The 25,152-nt window shown below is 37.9% G+C and overlaps 1 protein-coding gene and 1 long non-coding RNA gene across 6 annotated transcripts in view; one reads left to right on the top strand and one right to left on the bottom strand.

Moving 5' to 3' along the window:
• The window catches only part of LOC147573087 (uncharacterized), a 476,171-nt gene that overhangs the window by 314,402 nt on the left and 136,617 nt on the right, over positions 1-25,152 (top strand). The gene's annotated exons all lie outside the window — the stretch shown is intronic.
• SMG1 (SMG1 nonsense mediated mRNA decay associated PI3K related kinase) overlaps positions 1-25,152 on the bottom strand; it is a 140,451-nt gene that overhangs the window by 59,588 nt on the left and 55,711 nt on the right. For 3 of the 5 annotated variants that reach the window (XM_086692961.1, XM_025916636.2, XM_086692958.1), the window contains exons 2-11: positions 16,394-16,557; positions 14,579-14,734; positions 12,062-12,198; positions 11,052-11,110; positions 9,837-10,050; positions 7,129-7,254; positions 6,646-6,718; positions 5,644-5,741; positions 2,979-3,152; positions 1,073-1,297 (exon numbers count right to left, since the gene is read on the bottom strand). In XM_086692961.1, the coding sequence (XP_086549087.1) occupies positions 1,073-1,297; positions 2,979-3,152; positions 5,644-5,741; positions 6,646-6,718; positions 7,129-7,254; positions 9,837-10,050; positions 11,052-11,110; positions 12,062-12,198; positions 14,579-14,594 (1,122 nt within the window). In that variant the 5' untranslated portion in view covers positions 14,595-14,734; positions 16,394-16,557. Of the gene's footprint in view, positions 1-1,072; positions 1,298-2,978; positions 3,153-5,643; positions 5,742-6,645; positions 6,719-7,128; positions 7,255-9,836; positions 10,051-11,051; positions 11,111-12,061; positions 12,199-14,578; positions 14,735-16,393; positions 16,558-19,621; positions 19,680-25,152 lie in introns of all 5 variants that reach the window. The other 2 variants (XM_086692960.1, XM_086692959.1) reach the window with 1 other exon arrangement.

Below are 25,152 nucleotides of genomic sequence, written 5' to 3'. Positions count from 1 at the left end.
TGATTCCAATGAGAAGACCTCGTGGAAAAGGCTAAACTATGTATACAGTAAAAATATCAGTGGTTACCAGGATTCGGGAGGGATGAATTGGTAGAGTACAAGGGATCTGTAGGCAGGAAAACCATTTAGTATGATACTATAATGGTGGCATTATTCATTTGTCAAAACCTTAGAATGTATAATCCAAAGAGTGAACCCTAAGGTAAACTATGGACCTCACTTAATAACCTGTCAATTTGGTTCATCAATTGTAATAAATGTATCACTAAACAAGATTAGTTAATAATGAGGGGAACTACTGTGGTAGAGAGTATGGGAACTCTGTACTTCAGGCTCAATTTTTCTCTAAAACCTTAAAAACTGTTCTGAAAAATATTAATTAAAAATGTAATATATCTAAACTATATTTTAAGTCCTTAACATTGTAACATTTAAATGTTGAGACACTTAAATAGGATACATGTATCTACACCTAAATATGGGCATTTTTTTACAATGGCAATTGGCAGAAATGTTCAGCAGAACATCAGCTACAATTTGCTTTAAAACAATTCAGTTGGGGATGGAAGCACAGCAAGGAAGACAGAGTCAGAGGCCTAGAAGAAACCAGAGGGACCATGTGTTTCTAATTATAAATACAAAGATTCATTATGCTATTCTATTTTTTTAATACCCTTCAAAATGCCCATAATAAAAGACGGAGAGGAAGGGAAATATTTATGATTAAGGAAAGAATAAACACTATAAAACAAGTTTGATTTGGGAAACAAAACAGAACAAGGTCTTTCAAAATAGCTATCAAGTACCGATACAGTATTTATCATGTGTACTCGATAGTCTTATGTGAAGGACAATGTTTCATCCAAAAAAAGAGAGACAGGGAAAAAAGCTATATTAAGATCAAACACTAAAAGTAAACAGATAACAGAGCAAAAGCAAACTAGATTATGTAAATACGACTAATTAACGCACTCTTAAAAGAACAACAACCAAGGCCTTCACTTCTTCTACACTAATTTAAGGGCCTGAATGAACAAACATATTAAAAAGCAACAAACAAGAATTCACATACCAATGTGAGTAAATTCAAGACTGAGATGATATAATCTGTACCGCATGTCTGGCAATTCTCCAGTTGATCTAATCCATATGTAATGACCATGTCACAATGTATAGTCATGCTAGGATCCAAGCTGCCGAGCAAAACACCAACACACTCATTAGCAGCTGTCAACACAGCCTCAGAAAAAAACACTTGGTTTGCAGCCGTCACACATCTCATTACTCTGTACAGAACCTGCAAATGGGGAGAACAAGCAGCTTTTTAAAAAAATTCACATGCTTCCACAGAGTAAAAAAAATAGTTTCTATTTAATGCAGTTTCAACTGAAAATTAACTGCCTGCCTTGTCAGTAGTCTCTTAATATTCTAGCTCTCAGTGGCTGAATAACAAGGGTATCTTTAGTAAAATACACACAATGATCTTGCCTAAAAAATTCTAAAGTACTACTGTGACAGAAAATGGAATTTGCCATCCTCTATTTCTTTCATACCCAATTTCTATCACCCTCCCTCCCCCACCTAAAGTGACCAAATGGCTGAAGCTCAGAATTTTTATATTCATGAAATACACCAGTACTGAGAACAGTATTAACATGGGAATAAACCAGCCATGAAAATAATCTTTCTCCATTAAAGCACTTGGGCTTTTGGTAATCAATCTTTTAAAACTAAATATCCTAGTCACCTTAGCTTATGAAAGTTCATGTACTGATGGCCTCTTTGGAAACAAAACTCTCATTCATAACATACAATACCTATTTGAGGATTATGAAAATCATGTAACTTCCAACCAAAAACCCCACTAAACAATAAGCATCACTATTAATGTACTAAATTTCTAATAAAAGTAAGTTAAGAAAAAGCCAACAAATTGACACAGTATATTTTTCTGTAATATTCAATAATCACTACATCCAGGCTTCAACCTATAGGTTAAAAAGGCCTAGAAGACCTTCATAAAAGAATATAATAAATATATAACTACCCTGGGAAAGGACTGTTCTTTCCTTTTGTTTTATATCTGAGTTTATTGCCCTTATTTCAACACTAACAATCATCAACCCTGAAGATATTAAATCATCTTGTTCAGGTTTAAACTATCAAAATGCTGGTTTTAATTATCTTCAAGATCTGACATTTCTGCTCAAATACACAATTAACTTACCAAAAATTACATATACAATTAATATCCTATTTTATCTAGCAACATATTCAACAGAAGTAAATAAACATGAGAGTTTTATCCTAACAGTAAAATTTTAATCATTTAACCTTTTATGACTACATCATGCATGTTTCTCCCTTCTTATTCAAGCACAGCCAGTGACAGGTTCCCTTCTCATTTCTATCAGACAGAGCCACTCCCTAGACTAATACAGTGCAGCTCACGTTTGGGGCTGCTGAAGAGGGGCAATCACACTGCCTCTTATAACTGATCTCACACTACCATGTATTTAAGTTCTTATAACTTTATAACCTTTGATGTCAGGCTATCAAGTTGTTTCATCCTGCCATGCTCAGAAAAAACTACTTTTTGAGGATTTCTCTGTAATGTACTATTCTTATTATGCTGAAAAACTAAACTCAGTAGTTGAAAAGCAAAATTATTAATTTTATGAAAGATTTTAAAAGAATATTAAAAGAACAAGAATAATGCATTTATGAAGGATCTCATGAGATAAAACTTTGCACATTTTAAAATGCAGTGTAGCCTTTGTCTCATATGGGGGTGGGGAAAGAAGAGGGATACAACAGGATTCCCTACTTTCCTGGTGATTTAAGAAAGCAGCCACATATGTACCTACATACTAAACAAATGAAGAGTTAATAACATAGTTCACAAGGTAAAGAGAAACATTTACAATACACAACCATTTTATTTTTGAATGATACTTAAAAGTCCTAAAGACACTTACATCTGTTACATACGCCTCAGTAATTGGAGGACCTCTAATTGGGCTGAAGCGTTCCCCAATGCTCCTCACTACAGTACTGAACACCCGGAGAAGAGCTGCCAGCTTTGGTAAGGACACAGACGGAGGAGGAACATCTTCATCCACCGACTCCCCAGAGGCCACATGGCTGAGGTCCTAGATGTGAAATCACAGCACTCTTATTTAAGTAGGACATTGTTCAGGGCGCCTTGGTGGCTCAGTCAGTTGAGCATCCACCTTTGGCTCAGGTCGTGATCTCACGGTTCGTGGGTTTGAGCCCTGAGTTGGGCTCTGTGTTGACAGCTCAGAGCCTGGAGCCTGCTTTGGGTTCTGTCTCTCTCTCTCTCTCTCTCGGCCCCTCTCCTGTTCATGCTCTGGCTCTCTCTCTCAAAAATAAACATTAAAAAAAAATTTTTTTTCAATGTTTAAAGTAGGACATTGTTCAAAAAAACCCAAAAAACTCCCATTTTTAAAAGTTTATTTTAAAGGTTTATTCATTGAGACAGAAAGAGAGAGAGAGAATTCCAAGCAGGCTCTGCACTGTCAGCTCAGAACCTGACGTAGGGCTCAATCCCACAAACCATGAGATCATGACGTGAGCCAAAATCAAGAGTCAGACACCCAACTGACTGAGCCGCCCAGGTGCCCCAAAAAACTCCCAATTTTTAAGTCAATTAATTTTGTAATAGATTTTTACAAATAAAGTAATTTTAGCCTATCAGAAATCAGAAAAAGAAACATGAATCTAAATGTAAAAATGAATCTGACTTCTCGAATTAACAAGCCAATATTTAAATAAGCCAAAATAACCTCAACAGATTAAGGAAATAACTTCTCATACCAACTCAGATAGGTATTGAGGAAAAATTAATTCTAATACATATACTCTGTTACATACAGGTATAAATGAAGCCAGAAACTTTTGCCATTCCGGAATTGGTTTCTTCCAAAATCTTACTCCAGGTATTCTTTGAGCCACTCAACTCAACAGTAAGTATCCCTACATGAACACCATGCACACAAAGAGCGAAGGGAAGTGAAGTGTTAAAAAATTATAAAATCTGGTTTACAAATCTAGTTAAGGAGATAAGATATACTCAAAGAAAAAGATTGGCAAAAAATAGGATACTAGAACCCACATACACCTACATATAATTAGGCACCAAAATAATTGAAGGGAATGAGATCTTATAAATACCAGAAGGGGGTTGGGGGGGGAGAGAACTGTTACAAACTAAAATGGGCAGCTTCACTGATACAGATCAGCTTTAAAGGCAGGCCAGGAACAAAGATATTCTAAGTGTGGAGGCAAAGAAACACATACAAGCAAAATACTCCCTTCATTCTTCTCTGAAAGGCTCAAAATAGCAAAGACAAAGCTGAATCATTATGGGAGCCTCAAACACCACACAAGAATCATGGCAGTTCTGAGTAGAGAAGAAACACAGAGGTTCACACAGGACATGGCCGATTTAAGTCATGAGCAGTGGGCCAGGAAACCCAAGACCCAATAACAGAGACTTGAGCAGGACCCTTAAAGTGGACACACTGCACTTATACAACTGCAGAGTCTCCTGAAGCCAAGGCTTATCCTCCAAAGCATGACCCAAGATCCTCAGTGTATGTGAAAGAAAAGTCTTTAGAGGCTTGTATACAATATCAATTCACTTTACTTTTAATACTTTTAGTAACAGAAAATAAAAATGAACTACAGAAAATGTCTTCAGAAAGCTACTAGCAACCAGAATTATTTCAAGTTTTGCAAAATAAGTCCTGCTATTTTTCTTTCAGTCTTTCCGGTAATGCAGCTGGTAACTTAAAAACAACATGTAAGGGACATGTGGGTGGCTCTGTTGGCTGAGCATCTGACTCTTGATTTTGGTTCAGGTCATGATCCCAGAGTTATGGGATCAAGCCCCACTTTGGGCTCCACATTGAGTATGAAGCCTGCTTGAGATCCTATCTCTCTCTCTCCCCTCTGCCTTTCTCCCTGGCTCGCACTCTTTAAAAATTAAAAAACAGGGGCGCCTGGGTGGCGCAGTCGGTTAAGCGTCCGACTTCAGCCAGGTCACGATCTCGTGGTCCGTGAGTTTGAGCCCCGTGTCAGGCTCTGGGCTGATGGCTCAGAGCCTGGAGCCTGTTTCCGATTCTGTGTCTCCCTCTCTCTCTGCCCCTCCCCCGTTCATGCTCTGTCTCTCTCTGTCCCAAAAATAAATAAAAGTTGAAAAAAAAAAAAATTAAAAAAAAAAAAATTAAAAAACAAAAACACACATCTAAAAAAAAAAATTAAAATATTTTAACTGTCTTGTAATTTCTATTCAAATGTCAAGTGGTCTGAATTATTTTAAAAATAAATCTACGTGTGTCTGAATGGGTCAGTCGGTTGAGCATGTGACATCTGATTTTGGCTCAGGTCACGATCTCACGGCTTGTGGATTCGAGCCCCTCAGTCTTTGTACTGACAGTGTGGAGCGTGCTTGGGATTCTCTCTCTCTCTCTCTCTCTCTCTCTCTCTCTCTCTCAAAATAAATAAATAAACTTCAAAATCAATCAATAAATCAATCAATCTAGCACTGTTTAAGATTTCTGTCTTGTTCTTGTTCTTAACTGAAATCTTAGGAAATAACTCAGGTTTCTATATACTCACCTCAGCATATGCCTCCATATCCTCTAGAAACTGACCAAGAAGGGTGGTAGAAAATGCAAGATCAGCCACCCAAAACGGCTCTAAACTCTGCAACCATCCTAAGAAACATACAAAAATTTTAAAAGAGTAAAGAAAAACAAAAAATCCAAGTTAAAAATAGTATCTTAAAAGCCTTGTTTTAAAAGTTATGATTTTCAGGTTGCATATCCTTAAAACATACCTTATTTCATAAAATTAGGACTGTTACCTGTTAAATAAGCTGATCATGATTACCAATGTCTTTTAATGCTGCAAAAATGAACAGTCTCCAGAAATTAAAATGTGTATCTGCGTCCTTATTTTTCATATTGTCACTATACACGTGGCTTAGAGTAAAATGCCACAATCTACCACCAGCCTGGCTTTCTACTCCAGAGCCACAACCACCCACCAAAGGTGTCCACTCATCTCCCCAGTGGAAATGGGTCAGACCCACTCTCAGTGTCATATCCTATGTTCAGCAGGTTATTAGACCAATTAAGCTAAGAGAAAGAAACAATTAGCACCTGAAACAAGCCAAAACGTCCAAACGAATTGTGCTAGTCATTCATTTAACTCAAAACAAATGAAAAAAATTGTCTTTATCATTTAGAGTTCTCCAAACGGATCCAGAAAAACAGGTCACAAATATCCAGGATTTCATTCTACACTTAGGAGTACTGCCCCTGCAACACCACCTCCTACCAGCACCACCCCAAGTGACTAGGGCGAAGTCCTTTCAATTTCTCACAGGTGCAATTACAACCTGTCTCTACCCTCCCCTAGAAACTACTAAGTACACAATCTTGCTTTGAAAGGATAGATTTTGCTAACAAGCAATGTTCATTTATAATAACCAAAATATTTCTGGGAAGCAATTCTTTTTCTTACATTAGGAAAGAAATACTATTAACAGCTGGACTCTGAGGAACCAGAGCTCCTTCCCACAATACTTAAATAATTGGTATATGCTGAATAACTTACCAGACACCTGCTGTGTAAGCGAAGGTTTCTGAGTATGATCTATATGCCATCCAACTAATATATCAACTGTATCCTGTGTGGAGACACAGAGAAAAGGGCTAATCATTTTAAGGTCTAACTGCTATCCCTCCTGTGGACCATTTCAGAATTTCAGAGTAAGCAATCCTAGCAAAAGTGTCTGTGTTCGACCTATTTGACATTATATAAACTTGGGGGGGGGTGGCAGGGCAAGAGAATAATGGAACTTTGTTTATGACCTTGAGGAAGTATTTTTTTTCTTTAAATATTTTAAGGCATTAATGTCAGAAAGTACAGATGGTATTTACAAAAATAGTATTACTGGACCATTCTATCCTAGACCGTCTAGTATCACTGATTACACTTTAACAATCAGAAGCTTTGTTTTCTCTGATTCCCAAGGTCCCTATACATACAACCAACCCTTCACATCATCACCTAAACAGAGAGGGTCAGGGAACTCACCCTAAAATTAGTGCTGAAAATATGAGGGTAACATCGAGCCACCAAAAGAATGCACTTGACACATTTGCAAAGTAATTCTGGTGTATCCACGTTTTCAAGAATGGACTGTAGGCTGGTCATTACAAGCTGAAAAATAAAAGTTTTAAATCATGAGTATTCAAAACAGAGAGAAAACAAGCATACTGGGTTCATTATTAGTAACTTTATCTAAAATTGACTATAGTACCAAAGAAAACAAAGTTCACAGTTTTAGCTCCAAATAAAGTTGAAAGCATTTCATTCCACTAAGATTAGGCTGAAAATAAGTACTGTTTCATTGTATTTAATGTCTCTTAAAATATTTCCTAAGTAACGTCTGTTCACATTATTCCTAAGTGCTCTGTTTAATACCATGGACTTGATTATATTTCAAGTATAAAACTAAGATGTGCTTGGAAAACTTTTCCTTAAAGCACTACAATTACTCTCCAATTCAAAATCCATAGCAAATTTTATGTAATTTATGCTTTAAGATATTAGCACTTGCTTCAAATTTGAAAGACAGAGAGATTAACATGGCCCCAACACATGAATGACAGGCTCATGTCACCACTATATACCGTTCTATTTTTTAAACAAATGTAAGGCAGACCACTGATACAATTATCTTGCAGCTGTCAGAAACCATTTTTTTCCTAAAAAGAAAAGCTCTTCTTTACCAAAAAAAAAAAAAAAGAAAAAAAAATGAGGTTGCAACTATAGAAAAAATGCTAGAATTGGAAAAGCACCTAACATTTTGCAGTTAGAATCTATATGGGTAAAGAATACGAATGGGTGCCAAAATCACTGAGTGAAATATACTTAAAAAAAGGATATTCAGAAGGTGTCAAGGTATCATGCCCAGATTACTGACCAATTACAAAGGGAGAAAAACAAGCCTCCACAATGGGAAGACTCTGGTGGTCATCACCTCAACCAGGTGAGCACTCTTTCCCTCTGATAGTAAGACAATCTGCAGTTATGTGCCTGCTGGTGGTGGGTTGCAAGAGTAAGGATGAACCCATGAAGGACTCATGACCAAAATGTTTAAAGTCAGGAAAGAGCAATCAAACACACAAAGTAGAACATTCCAAAAATAAGAACAAAAAGATGTAAACCATTCTAATTGAGAGGGAGTACAGAGGCACGCTACCAAACAATACACGGGTCCTGATGGAATCCTGGGTCAGGTAAGACAAAAGCTGTAAAAGGTATCTTAACGGCAGAAGTTTAAATTTGGACTGCATTATGTAATAAAATTTTCTTAGGTATAATAATAATTTTGTTGTTACATAAGAGAATAGCCTTATTCTTATAAGATGCATGTTGAGGGTGAACTATCGTGAAGCGTGTAATTTATTTTCAAATGGTTCAACAAAAAAGGATGCACTCCTGTGTGTGCAGAAATAAAACAAATGTAGCAAAATGTTAGTAAGTAACAAATCTAGATAAAGGACATATGGGTATTATACTGGTCCACGTTTTCCCATGGATTTGAAAATTTTCAAAACAGGGGCACCTGGGTAGCTCAGCTGGTTGAGTGTCCAACTCTTGGTTTTGGCTCAGGTCAATCTCATGTTTGTGGGATCAAGCCCTGAGTTGGGCTCCTTGCTGACAGCCTGGAGCCTGCTTGGGATTGATTCTCTCTCTCCCTCTCAGTCCATCCCACTCGCACTCGTCCGCGCACCCTCACACTCTCTCTCAAAATAAATAAATAAACTTAAAAAAATAGTTATAATCTTTTTTTTTTTAAGTTTATTTTTGAGAGAGACAGAGACAGACAGCACATTAATAGGGGAGGGGCAGAGAAGGAGAGAATCCCAAGCAGGCTCCATGCTGTCAAGCTCTTTGCTGTGAGATCATGACCTGACAGACACTTAACCGAGTGAGCCACCCAGGTGCCCCAGAATATAACTATTTTTGAAAGTGACTTTAGTAAAATAAAGCATATCATGAATTGTAAAGAGCGCATATAAATAAAAGATAACTGATATTCTAAAACCATACCAAACTCTAATTTTTAAAAACATGATTAGTCAACAAAAATTTAATTGCTTGTAATTTTGCTCAAAATTAAATTGAGAGTGATCTTTTAATATATTCAGATACACCAAAGTGAAATAAAACTAAGTCGTTTTGGTTTTCGTTTATACAAATTTATTGTATATCACCTGGAGTAAGAATTTTTGGCACATTATCAAACCTAAAAAGTCCTAGAATGAGTGCTGCTGTTCAGTTTGTCTCCCTCAAAAACCATTGAGTATCCTCCTATCCAGCTTCCTCATCAAGTCTCTATTTTCATATCAGCAAATAATTCTGTTACTAAGCAAATTCAAAGGAAAGCTTCAAACATGCTAAAAGATTAAAAAAAAAAACAAAAAACTTTTTTTAAGTTTTTTATTTCAGTAATCTCTACCCCCAACATGGGGCTCAAACTCACAACCCCGAGATCAAGAGTCATATGCTCTTCCGACAAGCCAGCCAGGTGCCCCTAACTTATTTTAAATCTACCTTTAATGTGTATCCTTCACTCAAACTCAGAAAGAGAAATGTTACTCATATCATATTTACTACCAGTAAATAACCCCTTTTCTAAGTTTCCCTTCTCCAAGCTTCCCTCCAAAAACATTGTTGGGAAGTTGTTAAAAAATTTTCTTCCCCAGTACATCGGTTTTCCCCTTCATTCTTACCTGCATTACAGATGAAAAGGCTTTCTTTTCTCCTACAGTCTCTAATGCTTTGTAGGTGGCACATAAGTAGAGGAGTTTAACTTCATCTTTTGTAGATGAGCTAAATTTGCTAAAAATCCATTTGAAGATCTTCTCAGCCTCATAGCTCAGAGAAGCACAAAGAAGGCCAAGACAGCAAGCTCCCTCCTGTCTCAACTCCTGAAGCAATTTGCTACTGTTTATTTCAATGCAAACAAAACAAAACACACAAAAAGGCTTAACATTTCAAAGATGACAAGAATGACACATTTTACAAAAGAATGTCTTCAATGATTTTTCAAATTTTTCTATTCAAACTAAAGGTTGAAATTTTATCTTTAAATGTGTTCTCTATTCTATCCCAGTACCCAAAAGCATCTTTGTTAGACATTAGATTTTCTTTTGCAGGATCAATTATTTACAAACAGTAAGGAAAGGGCCAGAGATACTAAAATTCAGCCTTCAAATTCCATCTCAAACTACATTAAATGATTCACAGAAAAGGGCAGCAACAAAGGATCAGATAAAACATACTACAAATAACTATATACAATGTAGTGTTCAGTAGGTAAGGACTATAAGATAGGAAATGGTAACAGTTAAAAAACGCAACAAACTTAAAAGGATAACAGCACTGATTTAAGTATATTAATAACTATATAAAATGAAACCATCAAAAAGCAGTAAGGTTCGTGACCTGCTGAGATGAGTTTTTGGTGCTTTCCAACACTGCAATTCTTTGGGAATCACCATACGAAGAATAGACTGCACACCTTTGTGGAGAACCCCAGTAGCCTCGTAGAACAGATGGTGTGAATGCACTGTTGCCCAAAGAAGGAAGCTCCCTTTCACCTCTATTCTCTAAGCAGTTTCAAAATTCTCTAGTTTACAAAAGGTAATTGCATTCATTCATGCCAGCATTAAGAGTCTACGTCATTCCACAAGTCAATGCTCAATTAGTCAAGTTGACAAATTAGGGAAAAAAAAAAAAAAAGAATGGCATTTCTTTTCAAGTGGATTCCATTAATACTCAATGGCAATTAACATATAAATGCTTTAACACCGATAAAGATGGCAACACAATGAAACATTTAAATATTCATAAATGAAGCCACCAATGAGTTTATCTTCTTGTATATTTTTAAATAATTTCTAAAAATGCATTTTAAAAACTTAAAATTACCCATAGTTACTTACCTTTCATTAAGCACATCATGTACAGCAGCCAAGATATTATCCAATTGTTTAACTAGTACCTTTAAAAAAAAAAAATTTATAAAAAATTTGAATTCCTATACTTTCAGTAACACTGTATACTTTTTACTCATGTTCCCCTCCAAATTCTAATCAAACAGCACACCTTCCTTTTCTTATTATTCCCAGTCCCCAATTATCAGGAGTGTTACAAATATCCTTTCAGATTCTGAAATGTATCCGTTCCTATGTACCACCATGATCATCAATGAAAAAAATAAACTCAAAAAGCTTTTTTTACTTATGCTCAAAAAAAAAAAAAAAAAGTGATGGATGGAGAGGTGAAAAGATAAATGACAAAGCAACATGTCACATATGACACACATAATGACAGAATTTAGATGGCAGACATATGATATTCAATTTCAATTTTCCATATATTTGAAATGTCTCATAATAAAATGGGGGGGAGGCAGAAAACTTATTTGAACCAAATATTATTTGACTCACCATGCCGTTCTCATTAATTTTTTCCTGCTCCACATCAAGTTCTTAATTTCACATTAGGAGAATTACTCAGAGTGTATTTGTAACTGCTCCTGAACTTTTTTCTTTCAAGAGTTTTTCCATTTATTTAGCCCTGGCCACTAGGGCATACCTACCCATGAATATAATATGTAACCTCCACCCCAACTTCACATATGAAAAACAAAGAGACAGTCTGTCCTAGCATACAGAAAAACAATTCTGAGGGCAACAAAATAAATGGACTAAACGTTAAAAGCACTTTATTGCAGAAGATACCAATGTAGATCCAACAATGGCAGGTAAATTACACAGCAGGGTCATTAAGTTCTCGATCACCATAATACAGGCCAAGTCAACCAGGAATAAGGAATCCCTGCCATTTTCTCCTTAGAACCAAATCTTTTCCCTTCTTAAACCACTCCAGGTAGCATGATCTACTTTATTATGGAAACACAAAGTTATCAACATTTCTATACTGTACTCACCAACTTATTTTCTGGTTGCTGAATAAATTCTTTCAACTGCTTTACAGTAGCCAGTCTTCGGTCTCTGTCATCTTCCCGGGTGATCCTCCGAAGAAGATTCGACAGTCGAGACTCATCAGAATAAGACATCGATCGCTCTGTGAAAATAAGCATTTGTTTCTCAGTGAGCATCCCTTGTCATTAAAAAAGGGAAGAGAGGGGCGCCTGGGTGGCGCAGTCGGTTAAGCGTCCGACTTCAGCCAGGTCACCATCTCGCGGTCCGTGAGTTCGAGCCCCGTGTCAGGCTCTGGGCTGATGGCTCAGAGCCTGGAGCCTGTTTCCGATTCTGTGTCTCCCTCTCTCTCTGCCCCTCCCCGTTCATGCTCTGTCTCTCTCTGTCCCAAAAATAAATAAACGTTGAAAATAAAAAAAATTTTTTTTAAAAAAATAAAAATAAAAAAGGGAAGAGAAGGGGCGCCTGGGTGGCGCAGTCGGTTAAGCATCCGACTTCGGCTCAGGTCATGATCTCACGGTCCGTGAGTTCGAGCCCCGCGTCGGGCTCTGTGCTGACAGCTCAGAGCCTGGAGCCTGTTTCAGATTCTGTGTCTCCCTCTCTCTCTGCCCCTCCCCTGTTCATGCTCTGTCTCTCTCTGTCTCAAAAATAAATAAACGTTAAAAAAAAATTTTTTTTTTTAAAAAAAAGGGAAGAAAAGTTCTGGTTTGCCACTTCCCTAGCAGCGGCATGCCTTATACATGGTAGCTGGTGATCAGACATTTGTTGAACTGAACGTGTGATTGAGGTTCACAAAAACGATAATGTGAACAAGAGACAAACAGAAACCCTCCAGCCCAAATATTTCAAAGTACGTCAAAAATCACAGTACACTGAACAATAAAAGTTCAACTGAATGCAGGTCCCATCACACTTTTATTTGTCACTATAAACCAAATTCCATCAGAGTGCTGGGCACAAAGCAGACCCTCAAAAAAGATAAACCTAAGCAAACACCTCATTCCAGAGGACCAGCTGAGAGAGAAAAGAGGATTAGAAATTACTTTCTTCAGATCTATTCCAAACTCTTCAACATCCAGCATGAGTACAGGTAAGAGACTTCTACAGATTACGGATAAAGTCTCGACCGGGCAGAAGGAGGCTATATGCTTCCATTTCTCACTTGGTAACCAGTGGAGGGAATTCTCTTGGTCACATTATCATCATTTTCCTAAGACAAAGTTTTTGTGAACTGCAATCACACATTCAGTTCAACAAATGTCTAATCACCAGCTACCATGTGCAAGGCATGCTGCTACTAGGGAAGTGGCAAACCAGAACTTCTCTTCCCTTTTTTAATGACAAGAACAAATAAGGAAGCTCAAACAACGCTGGTTACTGCCAATAAAATACATTTAAGTACTAAATTTTTCTTTTTAAATTTTCAGCTGTGCATTGGTTATTGATTAACCAATGTACAGTCAAACTAAATTAAAGGCTCTGATAGTTTCATTTCTAAGGCATGAAAAATTTTCGATAATAAAACTAATTATCTGAGAGAAGGATAGGATTTTTTTAAGACCCCTGGCCCAGTGAGTAGTTCAGTAAAACTGGACACTGAAAATGTCATTAGATTAAAAGCCAAGAAAACTAAGCTCTATTTACAACTCTGCCACTGGCCAAGTTACTTAACTCTGAGCCTGCGAGGAGAAAGAACTGGACTAAATTAAATTAGCTTTGGGGTCACCTTCTAGCTTCTAGCATACCAAGGTCAAGGACATCAAACACTTTTTAAAAATCAGCACACCCTTTGACTAGTGGGTCCACATCTGAAAATTTATCCAAAATAAATCATTTTTTAAAAGCCATACACACACACACACACAAGCTGTATGCATAAAGATACTTGCCAAGATACACACAACACACACACATACACACACCCCATGGAAACAAATGGTCATAACTAAAGGACCTAAGAGTGACTATATCCAACAAAGTTTTTACATCAGAAACTTCAAAATTTCATGCTTAGCTTTACCAACAAAATAAATTTCTTCTAGAAAAATAATGATCATTACCTGTAATCATCATTCAAGGCACTTTACCTATTCAGCGGGGCTGTGTTACAAGGCAGAAGGTGGGATCCATTTATTTAACTTTAGAAAAGTGCCCACTCCTTTTATAACCATATTGCCTACAGACCCTAGAGTTAAAGCACTTGTAAGAGCCCATCACACACCATACACTCATCATCTACTATAATCAGGAAAATCCCTTCTTTAGATCTTAGCTAGTATTCTAATCTTAAGAGAATTCTCTGGAAAGTGTAGTCTAAAAAGTATTAAAACCTTTCCTATGAGAATTTAGTCTAAGAAACAGTTCACAAAAGAATGCCAACAATTATCACCTATACATGTTTTTCAACTTGAAGTAAAGTAACCAACTCATGTATGTGCAAAACATTAGTAAGAAATAAGGTGGCCAGGAAAAAGAGGAGATTTGTGGAGGCATTTGTGACTGGTCCCCAGTTTGCCCAATCTTACCCTGTGATTTCCTCATGTCTTTGATGGCTAACGCACGACTGCCATGCTGAATACTGGTGAACTCAGGGCTGGTCACATTGTTAACTCTCAGCTCTTGCCCCAGCGACTTCCGACCATAAGTATTTTCCCCAGATCCTCCATTGACACTGTAGCCACCTACAACCAGCAATATTTACATTATTTTAATAGGGCTCTTTGTTTTACTCAATCAATTCCCGATAGTCCAGGATCTTACAACCCCTCTGCAAGCAGCTCAACCAGCCTCTGTTTCTCCTACTCTCCCCCTGTGCTGCCTGCCCTGAAGTCCTTTTGGTTTCATTTTGTGCACCCAAGGAAGAAGAGAAATGAAAACCAAAGTCAGATTTTGCACTTTAAAACTTTTTAGGGGCACCCGGGTGGCTCAGTCGGTTAAGCGTCCGACTTCAGCTCAGGTCATGATCTCACAGTTTGTGAGTTTGAGCCCCACATCAGGCTCTGTACTGATAGCTCAGAGCCTGGAGCCTGCTTCAGATTCTGTGTCTCCCTTTCTCTCTGCCCCTCCCCCGCTCACATTCTGTCTCTTTCCCAAAAATAAACATTAAAAATTAAAAAAAAAAATAAAAAACTTTTCAGGGGCGCGTGGGTGAGTTAGTCGGCTGAGCGTCTGATTCTTGGTATTGGCTCAGGTAGTGAGATCAAGCCCAGTGTCAGACTCAGCAATGGGCATGGAGTCTACTTAAAATTCTCTCTCACGCTCCCTTTGCCCCTCCTGACTCATGTACATGTGCTCTCTCTATAAAAATTACCAAAAAAACCTTTTAGAAGTTTAGAGGACAGACTAGTCAGGAAACCTCAGCCTTTATGATAATACTGTATTTTGGGCAGCAAGGAAACCACGTTATGTGTATTCTAATGTATGAAAAGAATTTAAAAAATTTAAAAAAGGGGGGGTGGCCCTGGTGGCTCAGTCAGTGAAGCATCTGACTTCAGCTCAGGTCATGATCTTTTGGTTCACAAGTTCAAGCCCCATGTCAGGCTCTGTGCTGACAGCTCAGAGCCTGGAGCCTGCTTCTTGGATTCTGTGTCTCCCTCTCCTTCTGCCCTTCCTCTTTTTGTTCTCTCTCTCTCTCAAAAATAAACCATTTAAAAAAATTGTTTTAATGTACGAAAGAACATTTAAATTTTTTCTTTTTTTGTTTTAAATGTTTGTTTATTTTTGAGAGAGAGAGACAGAGCACAAGTGGAGGAGGGGCAGAGAGAGAAGGAGACACAGAATCTGAAGCAGGCTCAAGGCTCTGAGCTGTCAGCACAGAGCCTGATGCAGGGCTCAAACCCATGAACCACGAGATCATGCCCTGAGCCAAAGTCAGACGCTTAACCGACTGAGCCACCCAGGTGCCCCACATTTAAATTTTTCTAAATGAAGGGGGTAAATTTATTATGAAGTTTCAAAAACAGCACTGTAAAAATATTTATATTTAAAAAAAAATTTTTTTGATGTTTCATTTATTTTTGAGAGAGACTGAGCGTGAGTGGGGGAGGGGCAGAGAGAGGGAGACACAGAATCCAAGAAGCAGGCTCCAGGCTCTGAGCTGTCAGCACAGAGCCTGACACGGGGCTTGAACCCACGAGCTGTGAGATCATGACCTGAGCTGAAGTTGCATGCCAAACTGACTGAGCCACTCAGGTGCCCCAATATTTTTATTTTAAACATATTAAAAGAAAAAAGTAGGGGAGAAAGAAAGAGGGAAAGAGGGAGCAAGAGGAAGGCTGGTAGGTTAAAAACCAAACAAACAAAAAAAAAACATGCCTCTAACAGTAAGAAAGCATATATACCCTTTTCGTCATTCTGAATGTCAGTGTGAACTCTGGTATCATCGTGCCTTTGCCGAGACACGACAGCTGAATTGGAAGGTTGCAGTCCATAAGAAGAAGGCCCACCCCTATCTCTGGATGAAGAATATTTTAATGTATCTGGGTCGGCTGATGCACTGTCAGTTCTGTAAAGAGAGAAGAGCATGAGATTAAACTTTAAACAAATATTCTAATAGCCCAAATCATACATCTTTTCATTCAAGACTCTCTTACCATTCTAATTTTTTTCATTACTATTATAAATAAGCACTCCAATTTCAAATGATTCTTTCAACGGGGAAAGGATTATCAATGAATGAAATGCTAGCTTTCAGCCCCTTCTATTTTATAGACCCATTCAGACACACGCATTAACTACCAGGATTAGAGTGACCAACTCATCCTGCTGTGCTTGAGAGTTAACGATTTTAGCAGTGAAATCTGGTGTCTGAGGAATCCCCTCAGTTCAAGGCAAACTGAGACAGCTGGTTACCCTGGTCCACGATTCTCTTCACATGATGTGATAAAAGGAATTCTTCCTAAGCTCTCCTCCTAGGAATGGTTAATCAGTGGAAAAATTACCATCTTCCCAGTCGTAAAAATAAAAAGCACAGGCAATATATCAGGCAAGGGCAATGTGACATTCCCTCTCTCTCTCCCCTGAATTCCTAACTTGATTATTTGGTGGGAAAGTAATTATAGAATGATATTTGAAGGCAAGCTCGATAGGATATAAGAAAACATTACCCAGAAAATAAGATTATTTTAACATACTGGAGACTTCACTGAAGACTCCTAAACTCTAGAGACTACCTATTAAAATTATAAAGAGTGAGAAAAATAAAAATAAGGTATCAGTAATCCAATGAAGCTGAATTAGAAGGCTGCAGTCCATAATCTACTTAAAAGTCAAGTACTGTCTAGAATAATCGCTGATACTTAGACATTAATAAACAAGTAGTGCAGGCCAGGGTAAGAGTAGTCCTTATCCTTACGTAAGGATCAGCTCTATGCCTCAGTGTCCTCATCTGTAAAGCAGGGAGCTGTGTTTCATGACTTCTCATGAGCCTTATTCCTCCAGCCATCAATCCTAAAGCATCAAGAAATAAGACCACACTACTCTACAACAGCATATGAAAATACCAAGAAAGAAGCTCCTGTCCTATTGATACTACTTCTGAAAGGAATAACTTTCTTACAAATAATCACTTTTATGATATGTACTAAAAACACCTTCTGAACCCACAATTATTTGGGAAACTTAAGGATACTGGCCAAGAGCAGTAACTAACCTATTTCTCAACCCCCATGGCTCTTCCCTCATATATAAAAGTGACTTCAGTGTTTGTGTATATATTTTAATTTATCATCTTTTCTCCACCCCCACCCATAAAAATACTAATCATGCAACTCTGAATAAGCTTAAACACCCTGATCTATATTTAAACCACTGTTAATACAGAATGCAAACAATAGGTCCAATGAAACTTGGATAAGTGACACAAATCTAAATTATTCCTAAAGTCTGTTAATCTGAAACGTGATAAAATTTCGTAACCTTAGCCTACTACAATAACTAAGGCTCCATAATGGAGTATCTTCTTCAAACATTCAGGGTTCACTTGTCGACAAGGCTCAGTACTTCCAAGGTGTGGAAAAATAAAATCTATGGAATTTCAAGAAAAAAAATGTGTGAGGATTTTTTTTCTAAGCATACTAAATCTGTAAGCATTCAAATACCATTAACACAAAATGGAGCATGAGAGCTTTTTAAAACGAATGTAATGGCATCCCCCGTGTTTCTAAAAATAGCACACTGAGTGCGTACCTATAATAAACCATTACATACCATAAATTTCTGAAAGGGAATTGAAAAATAAAAGAGAGCTTAAGAGCTTTTCGGACAGATTTTGAACTCGTCTATACACATGGCACCTAGCACAACCTGGAAAAGTAAGATGTTAGCAAGATAACAAAAATCTACCAATATTTAAATATCTGAATTTCCTGCTTAAATTATGTTTATATATTACATATACTACTTTTACCATTAAGAGTTAAGTATGTGTATCACTTTTCTGGTGACATAGCAGTAAACATAAGGCAGCAGAGAATATGAATTAAAAAAAAGATCTGGGCTCAAATCCTGGCTCCACACTGAAAAGGTAAGTGGGACTGTGCACAAGGTACTTAGTCTCTAAGCCTCAACTGTTTCTTGCATAAAATGGAGATAATACCTATCTAATGTGTAAAGCTGTTGTGAGGCTTAAATAAGATAATGGATTCGTAAGACATGCTTAGCTTGCAGGGAATGCTCAAAGTTATTAAGACCATAACACTAAATAAACTCAAGATTTCCAGTCTAACAAACAAATCATACATTAGTTCAAGAGCACAGGAATACAATTAAACAAGCTTTCACATCCAATATATAGCAGCCGATTTTAAATTCTTCATGGAACAAATTAAGCAATCTGCTACCAACAAAACTTCCCAATTTATTAGAAATACAGGTTTTAAAATCCCATGAGTTATGAACACCAAGTATCCCACCCCCATCCCCCACTGGGAGTCTGGGTTTTCAGAATAGAACAAAAAAATTCACTGGGGTGGAACTACTGTCTCAGAACTGTCTAAAAACTCACTAGTTGCCAAGTTCTTTTAATACAAACTGATCAAAACATTTCCAACCAGAATTCAAGTTATAGGTAGTTTGAACCCCAAAGCACAAAATGGCTCAGCATTTATATGAAATCTCTATTTTTTAATATCTAGGCTGCTTAGGTCTCAAAAAAAAAGTCAGTATCCGGCTGTTAGCACCAACAAGACCACCCAGTCCAATAAATAGAAAACTGTTAACGAACGGAAATGAGCACTTAAAATGAAGCAATCAAAGGCATAAAATACAGATTTGAATTCAAAGAGGCAGGCATAAATGTTAAGCCAGTTATAAGAGCTGAAAAAGCTATCATCTGCCAGCATTAGTGTCTCAGTTTAGTGATAAGAGAAAATGTATCTGTTAAAACTAAGAATCATACTAGCAAGGATCCAAAAATACCTCCACAGCCCCTTTAATACTCTAAAAATATTATGGAGAGAGAGAGAGAGAGAGAGAGAGAAAAAAAATGCATAAATTTCCCCCAAATCATTAAACTGAAGTTAAAGCCTGATGTACATGCCACATGAGAGGTAAGTTTCTAAAGCTCATACCTCAAAAATCGCATACTGTATAATATGGAGCCTTTGTGATGTTTTGCATCAAGTCAATCTGTAAGACAGTAGTTACAATATTAGTGAAGACAGTGGGTTAAAACATTTGTTGTTCAAACATGAAGCAAATATCACTCATGGGTTAGGTGCTTTTAGTTGTACTATGCTATGGCCCTCTAGGGTTCATATGCTGAAGCAAAAACTGAGATGGAAAGCCGCTCTATGCCTTAGAAGACAGAGAAGCTTAAGGTGGATACCAAAAACTTTGTAGTTACATAAGAGAATTTAAATGTTAACTATAACATACAAATCACATGCAAATCTCGTTACCGCTCATTTAGTTAACTATTCTCAACATACAGAAAAAGTAATAAATCTGAGAGGTCATTCATTTTGAATGACGCACATCCTCAGACCTCACATCAACAATCCAGCATGTGCTAGGGGATAGTATCTCCTGGCTACATGTGGTCTTATCCAGTTCTTGTAAGCACTAAAAAGCAACCAAAGGGAGGGGGGAAAAAGCACCACTCTCAAAGTATGAAGTCAGGGAATTCCCTATCATGAAGCATTTCCCAAAAGCACCCCAAAATGACTTGATGCAAACACCACACCTAGTGGTGCCAGTGGAATAAGCATCATATTGCTTCAAGTTGTTTTTAAGTAGGCTTATGGAGGGATTTTGCTCTCACAGTGAGATCTAATTTGTAATGGGTATCAACCAGGAAATGAGATTTGCACTTAAGCCAATGAGGTGGGAATGCATTTATTCCCTAAAGCAATGGTGCACAAAGATAGTGTCACTGTCATAAAGTAGCTGTAGAATATGCTGGGAGTTCATCGTTAGTAAAAGTTAATACACTTGAAAATGATTTATCTTTTACAAATAAATTCAAGGTTATCCCTATGATGCCTGTTACTCACCTGGATTCAGACATGCTTTCATGAGGGATACAAGACAAGGTGAAACTATGCTCTAAAATATGTCGATGGCTACAAAATTCATTTGGGAGGCTCACGACTTCATTCTTTGAAACTCTTCCCACAAGATAAAATAATTCAAACTTAGTAAAAACAGAACTGAACCAGCATGCCGAAATTATGAGTTGACTTCAGTTTGGCAACACTGAAATATTAACAGTTAATAGAATTTCTTATATGATCTATAACACCAAATCTTAATTATCTATTAATGAATTCTTTGTTACTCATTTTTAATCACCAAACTCTCAACTAAATAGCCACTGAAGACTCAAAATATAAAAATATATTTATTTTTGTAAAATTATAAATAATTTCACTTTGCCCAATATAGGTCTGGCCTTTTCCCTCAGCCTCTAGAAGGTAATCTCTAAAGTCTCGGAATGTCGTGCCTAGTAAAAGTGTCCTTGTTCACCTGAAGGCTTTGGGACACACCAGAAAGTATAACAATGTGACTTATGAGGGTGAGGGGGCTTTGAGTCACATGGATCACTCAACCTCCAGAAGGTCTGGAAACTAAGTTTCTGCATGTGAGCAACTGATTATGTATGGAGTCCAAATAAAAAACTCTAGACACCAATGCTGGCGTGAGCTTCCACGGTTGGTAATACTCTGCATACTATCTGTCACACATCAACACCAAGAAAGTAATACTGTGCTCACAACTCCACAAGGAAAGGACAATTGGAAGGTCCACATTCGTAACTTTCCTGGACTGATGTAGCTGATTTTAATCTGAATCTTTCACCTGTAATAAACTGTAACCATGAGTATAACAGCTTTCAGTGAGTTCAGTAGTCCTTCTGGTGACTTAACCAACCTAAGAGTAGCCTTTGGGACCCATGAACTTGGAAATGGTATCAGAAGTAAGAGTGGTCTTATGGACATTGCTCCTTCTCACTCTGCATCTGTATTTAAAATCACTGAATATACTGTAACCCAAAATCCTAGATTGTGAATTTTGTTTTTTAATACCATCTTAAGAAAACATAATAAAGATTTGACTTCAGCATAATTTCCCTTCCAAGTCATCTCAAACACCCTCTATTGACAGACCTCTAACCAAATTAACCAGAAGGGACAAAGCAACTCTAAAAGGGCACATCAGATTTTATCCTTTGCTTCATGGGCACAACTGTCCTCAGTGTAAAGACTGATCAACAGAGCACCCCCAGGTAGTTCCCAGACTACAACTAGGTCTTCAACACTGCCCATGTTTCCCTAATCAGGGTTCTCTCCTTCCCCAAACAGTTTTCAAGCTTCCTGCACCTTCCTCCTTTCCCCAGAGCTCTTCCAATACACAACTTTGCAGATTCCTGCTTCATGCAAAATACAAGCCATTCTACAGCACTCTCAATAGTAAGGGCTAACAGTTTTGAGCTCCTACCACATCTGGTAGGCAACTTAGATAAGCAGTTTGCATGTATCTAGTATTTCATTTAATCTTTAACAGAATCTTATTGTTATGATTAACTCATTACTAAAGATAGTAAGTGCCCCTCTTACAGATGAGGTAACTAAGGTTCCATAACTGACCGAAAGTTGCACATCTGGTAAAAGGCAGACCAAGACCTCAAACTCTGTACAAACTTTCCAGTTCTTCAGCACTCCATCAGTTCTTGCCAACTTCCTTTCAGTAAATCCACAAATTCACCCATACCTTCACACACAGCCTTTCTTCCCATCACCCTCACATAATGAACAAGTAAACATCCTATCTACAATAACCTTCTGGATCCACACATTCCCCCTATTTTCTGAGGTATGCTGTGGACTCCCACTTTCCTACTGCTCATCATATCACCAACACATGAGCATCCTCAAGTCTTTCTTTTAACAACAACAAAAATCAAAATCTTGGGGAATCTGGCTAGCTCCCTCAGTAGAGCATGCAACTCTAGATCTTAGGGATGTTAAACTCTAGATCTTGTGGGATGTTCAAGTCCCACATCGGGGCGGGGAGCCTACATTAAAAAAAAAAATCTTAATTTCCTTTCTCCTTCTAATTGTCTGGACTCTTCACAGCTAAAACTCTTGAGAAAAATTTATCTTCCTTATCTTCACTCACTTTTCAATTCACTGTAACCTGGGTTCCCCCCTGAGCACTCCAATGAAACTGTTCCTACCAAAGTAGGAGCTGCCACCTGTGGCCTATTTGTCTCTAAAATCCCATAATCTCTTTTCAGATCATCTTGCTCAACATCCCCTGATGACTTACTTTGGACAATTGTCTATTCACACTCTTTCTCAATACCACTCTCAAGTTTTTTTACGCAACTTTAATTCCACTGACTTTCTACTTTCTCCTAGTCCAAGTACTTTCTTCCTCCTTCACTTCCTTCTTTCACCTTAGATTTCATGGTCTATCATTTCACTTATTATTGTTTTTATTTCTGCTGTGTTGGTTGTGATCTCTCTTCTTTCATTCTTGATTTTATTTATTTGGGTCCTTTCCTTTTTCTTTTTGATCAAACTGGCCAGTGGTTCATCAATTTTGTTAATTCTTTCAAAGAACCAGCTTCTGGTTTCATTAATCTGTTCTGTTTTTTTGGTTTTAATAGCATTAATTTCTGCTCTAATCTTTATTATCTCCTGTCTTCTGCTGGTTTTGAGTTTTATTTGCTGTTCTTTTTCCAGCTCCTTAAGGCATAAGGTTAGGTTGTATATCTGAGATCTTTCTTCCTTCTTTAGGAAGGTCTGGATTGCTATATACTTTCCTCTTATGACCACCTTTGCTGTGTCCCAGAGGTTTTGGGTTGTGGCGTTACCATTTTCATTGACTTCTAAATACTTTTTAATTTCCTCTTTAACTTCTTTCTTGGTCCATTCATTCTTTAGTAGGATGTTCTTCAGTCTCCAAGTATTGGTTACCTTTCCAAATTTTTTCTTGTGATTTCAAGTTTCATAGTGCTGTGGTCTGAAAATATGCACGGTATGATCTCGATCTTTTTGTACTTACTTAGGGCTGATTTGTGTCCCAGTATATGGTCTATTCTGGAGAACGTTCCAAGTGCACTGGAGAAGCATGGTCTATCATTTCAACAACACTCTTGCCAGTCACCTTAACCTCCCTTAATATTTTCCTCACACCGATCTGTTGAAACCCCAACCCTGAATAACCCAGTTATCAATTACCCATCATCCCTAAGTCATCACCACACTCCCAGGTCCTCTGATGTTCATCTCCCATTCTCTATGTGCACTTTCCAGACCTCCCCATTCCCTTTGGATTCCAAATTGCTCTCCTAAACCTCTTACACACACACAAAGACACACGCGCGCGCACACTTTACTTCACCAAGAAAAAAAAGATACCATAACACATCGACACCCAATTCTAGGCCTTGATTAGGATCCATCTACTTCCACCTTCTCGTAACTCTGCAAATACCCTTTATCCTGTGGAATCTACCTTTCCCACTGAACAATGGAATCTTCTCTCTACACATGTAAAATTTTCTAATGTCTCTCACTTAAAAATACAAAAATATGTTTAACAAATAATACAAAACAAACAGAAAAGCTCCATCCATCCCACCTGACACCACCAAAAAATCTGCCTTCACTTTCTGCAAACTAAGAGTTGTCTCTATTTCCCGCCCTGTTTCTTCACCTCTACTGGCACCTCAACCCACAATGATTCAACTTCTGCCCCATCACTTTTGGCCAAACCAACTATGACCTCCAGGATGCTAAACCCAAGATAGCTCAGGCTTTATCTTACTCCTCAGAGGCTTTCACAGGGCTGCTAAGTGGAGTTAAGCAGGTTGTGGCCCCCAGAAAGGTGTCTTGCAGAGAAGAGGTGGGCTGAATGAAAACTTCTTTTTAAAATTCCTACAATAACCCTGGGCACTCAGATCCCAAGAATTCAAAGTAACCAGATTCTTCTCTTCCTTTGGCTTATGGGACATTATACTCTCTATTTCTTCCTACCTGGTTCTACTTTCTTAGGAACCTCTGAGGGCTTGTTCAGCCTTCTCTACCAAGCCACTAAATCTTAAGGTTTCTCAAAGCCTGACCTTAGGCCCTCTATTCATCTCACTTTGTGTTCTCTCACTCAATCCATACCGATGGCAATATTTACCAGTGTTTGACAAGAACTCTTAAATCTAGGCCTCCATCACTGATGTCCACACTGAGATCTAGATCTATGTACCCAACTGTTTAAAATTTTTTTTTAATGTTTATTTATTTTTGACAGAGAGAGAGACACAGAGCATGAACAGGGGAGGGGCAGAGAGAGAGGGAGACAGAGAATCCGAAGCAGGCTCCAGGCTCTGAGCTGTCAGCACAGAACCAGATGTGGGGCTCGAGCTCACAGACCTCGAGATCATGACCTGAGCCGAAGTCAGATGCTCAAGTGACTGAGCCATCCAGGTGCCCCATGTACCCAACTGTTTAAAAAACAATCTCGGGGCACCTAGGTGGCTCAGTGGGTTAAGCATCTGACTTAGGCTGAGGTTGTGATCTTGTGGTTTGTGAGTTCATGCCTCGCATCAGGCTCACTGTTGTCAGCAGACAGCCTGCTTCATATCCTCTGTCTCTGTCTC

Source organism: Puma concolor, chromosome E3 (genome assembly GCF_028749965.1).
Source record: "Puma concolor isolate L17-30 chromosome E3, mPumCon1.1.hap2, whole genome shotgun sequence".
NCBI classification, from domain to species: Eukaryota; Metazoa; Chordata; class Mammalia; order Carnivora; family Felidae; genus Puma; species Puma concolor.
Note: the sequence above shows the minus strand (reverse complement) of the source record. Positions and strands in the feature narration are given on the sequence as shown.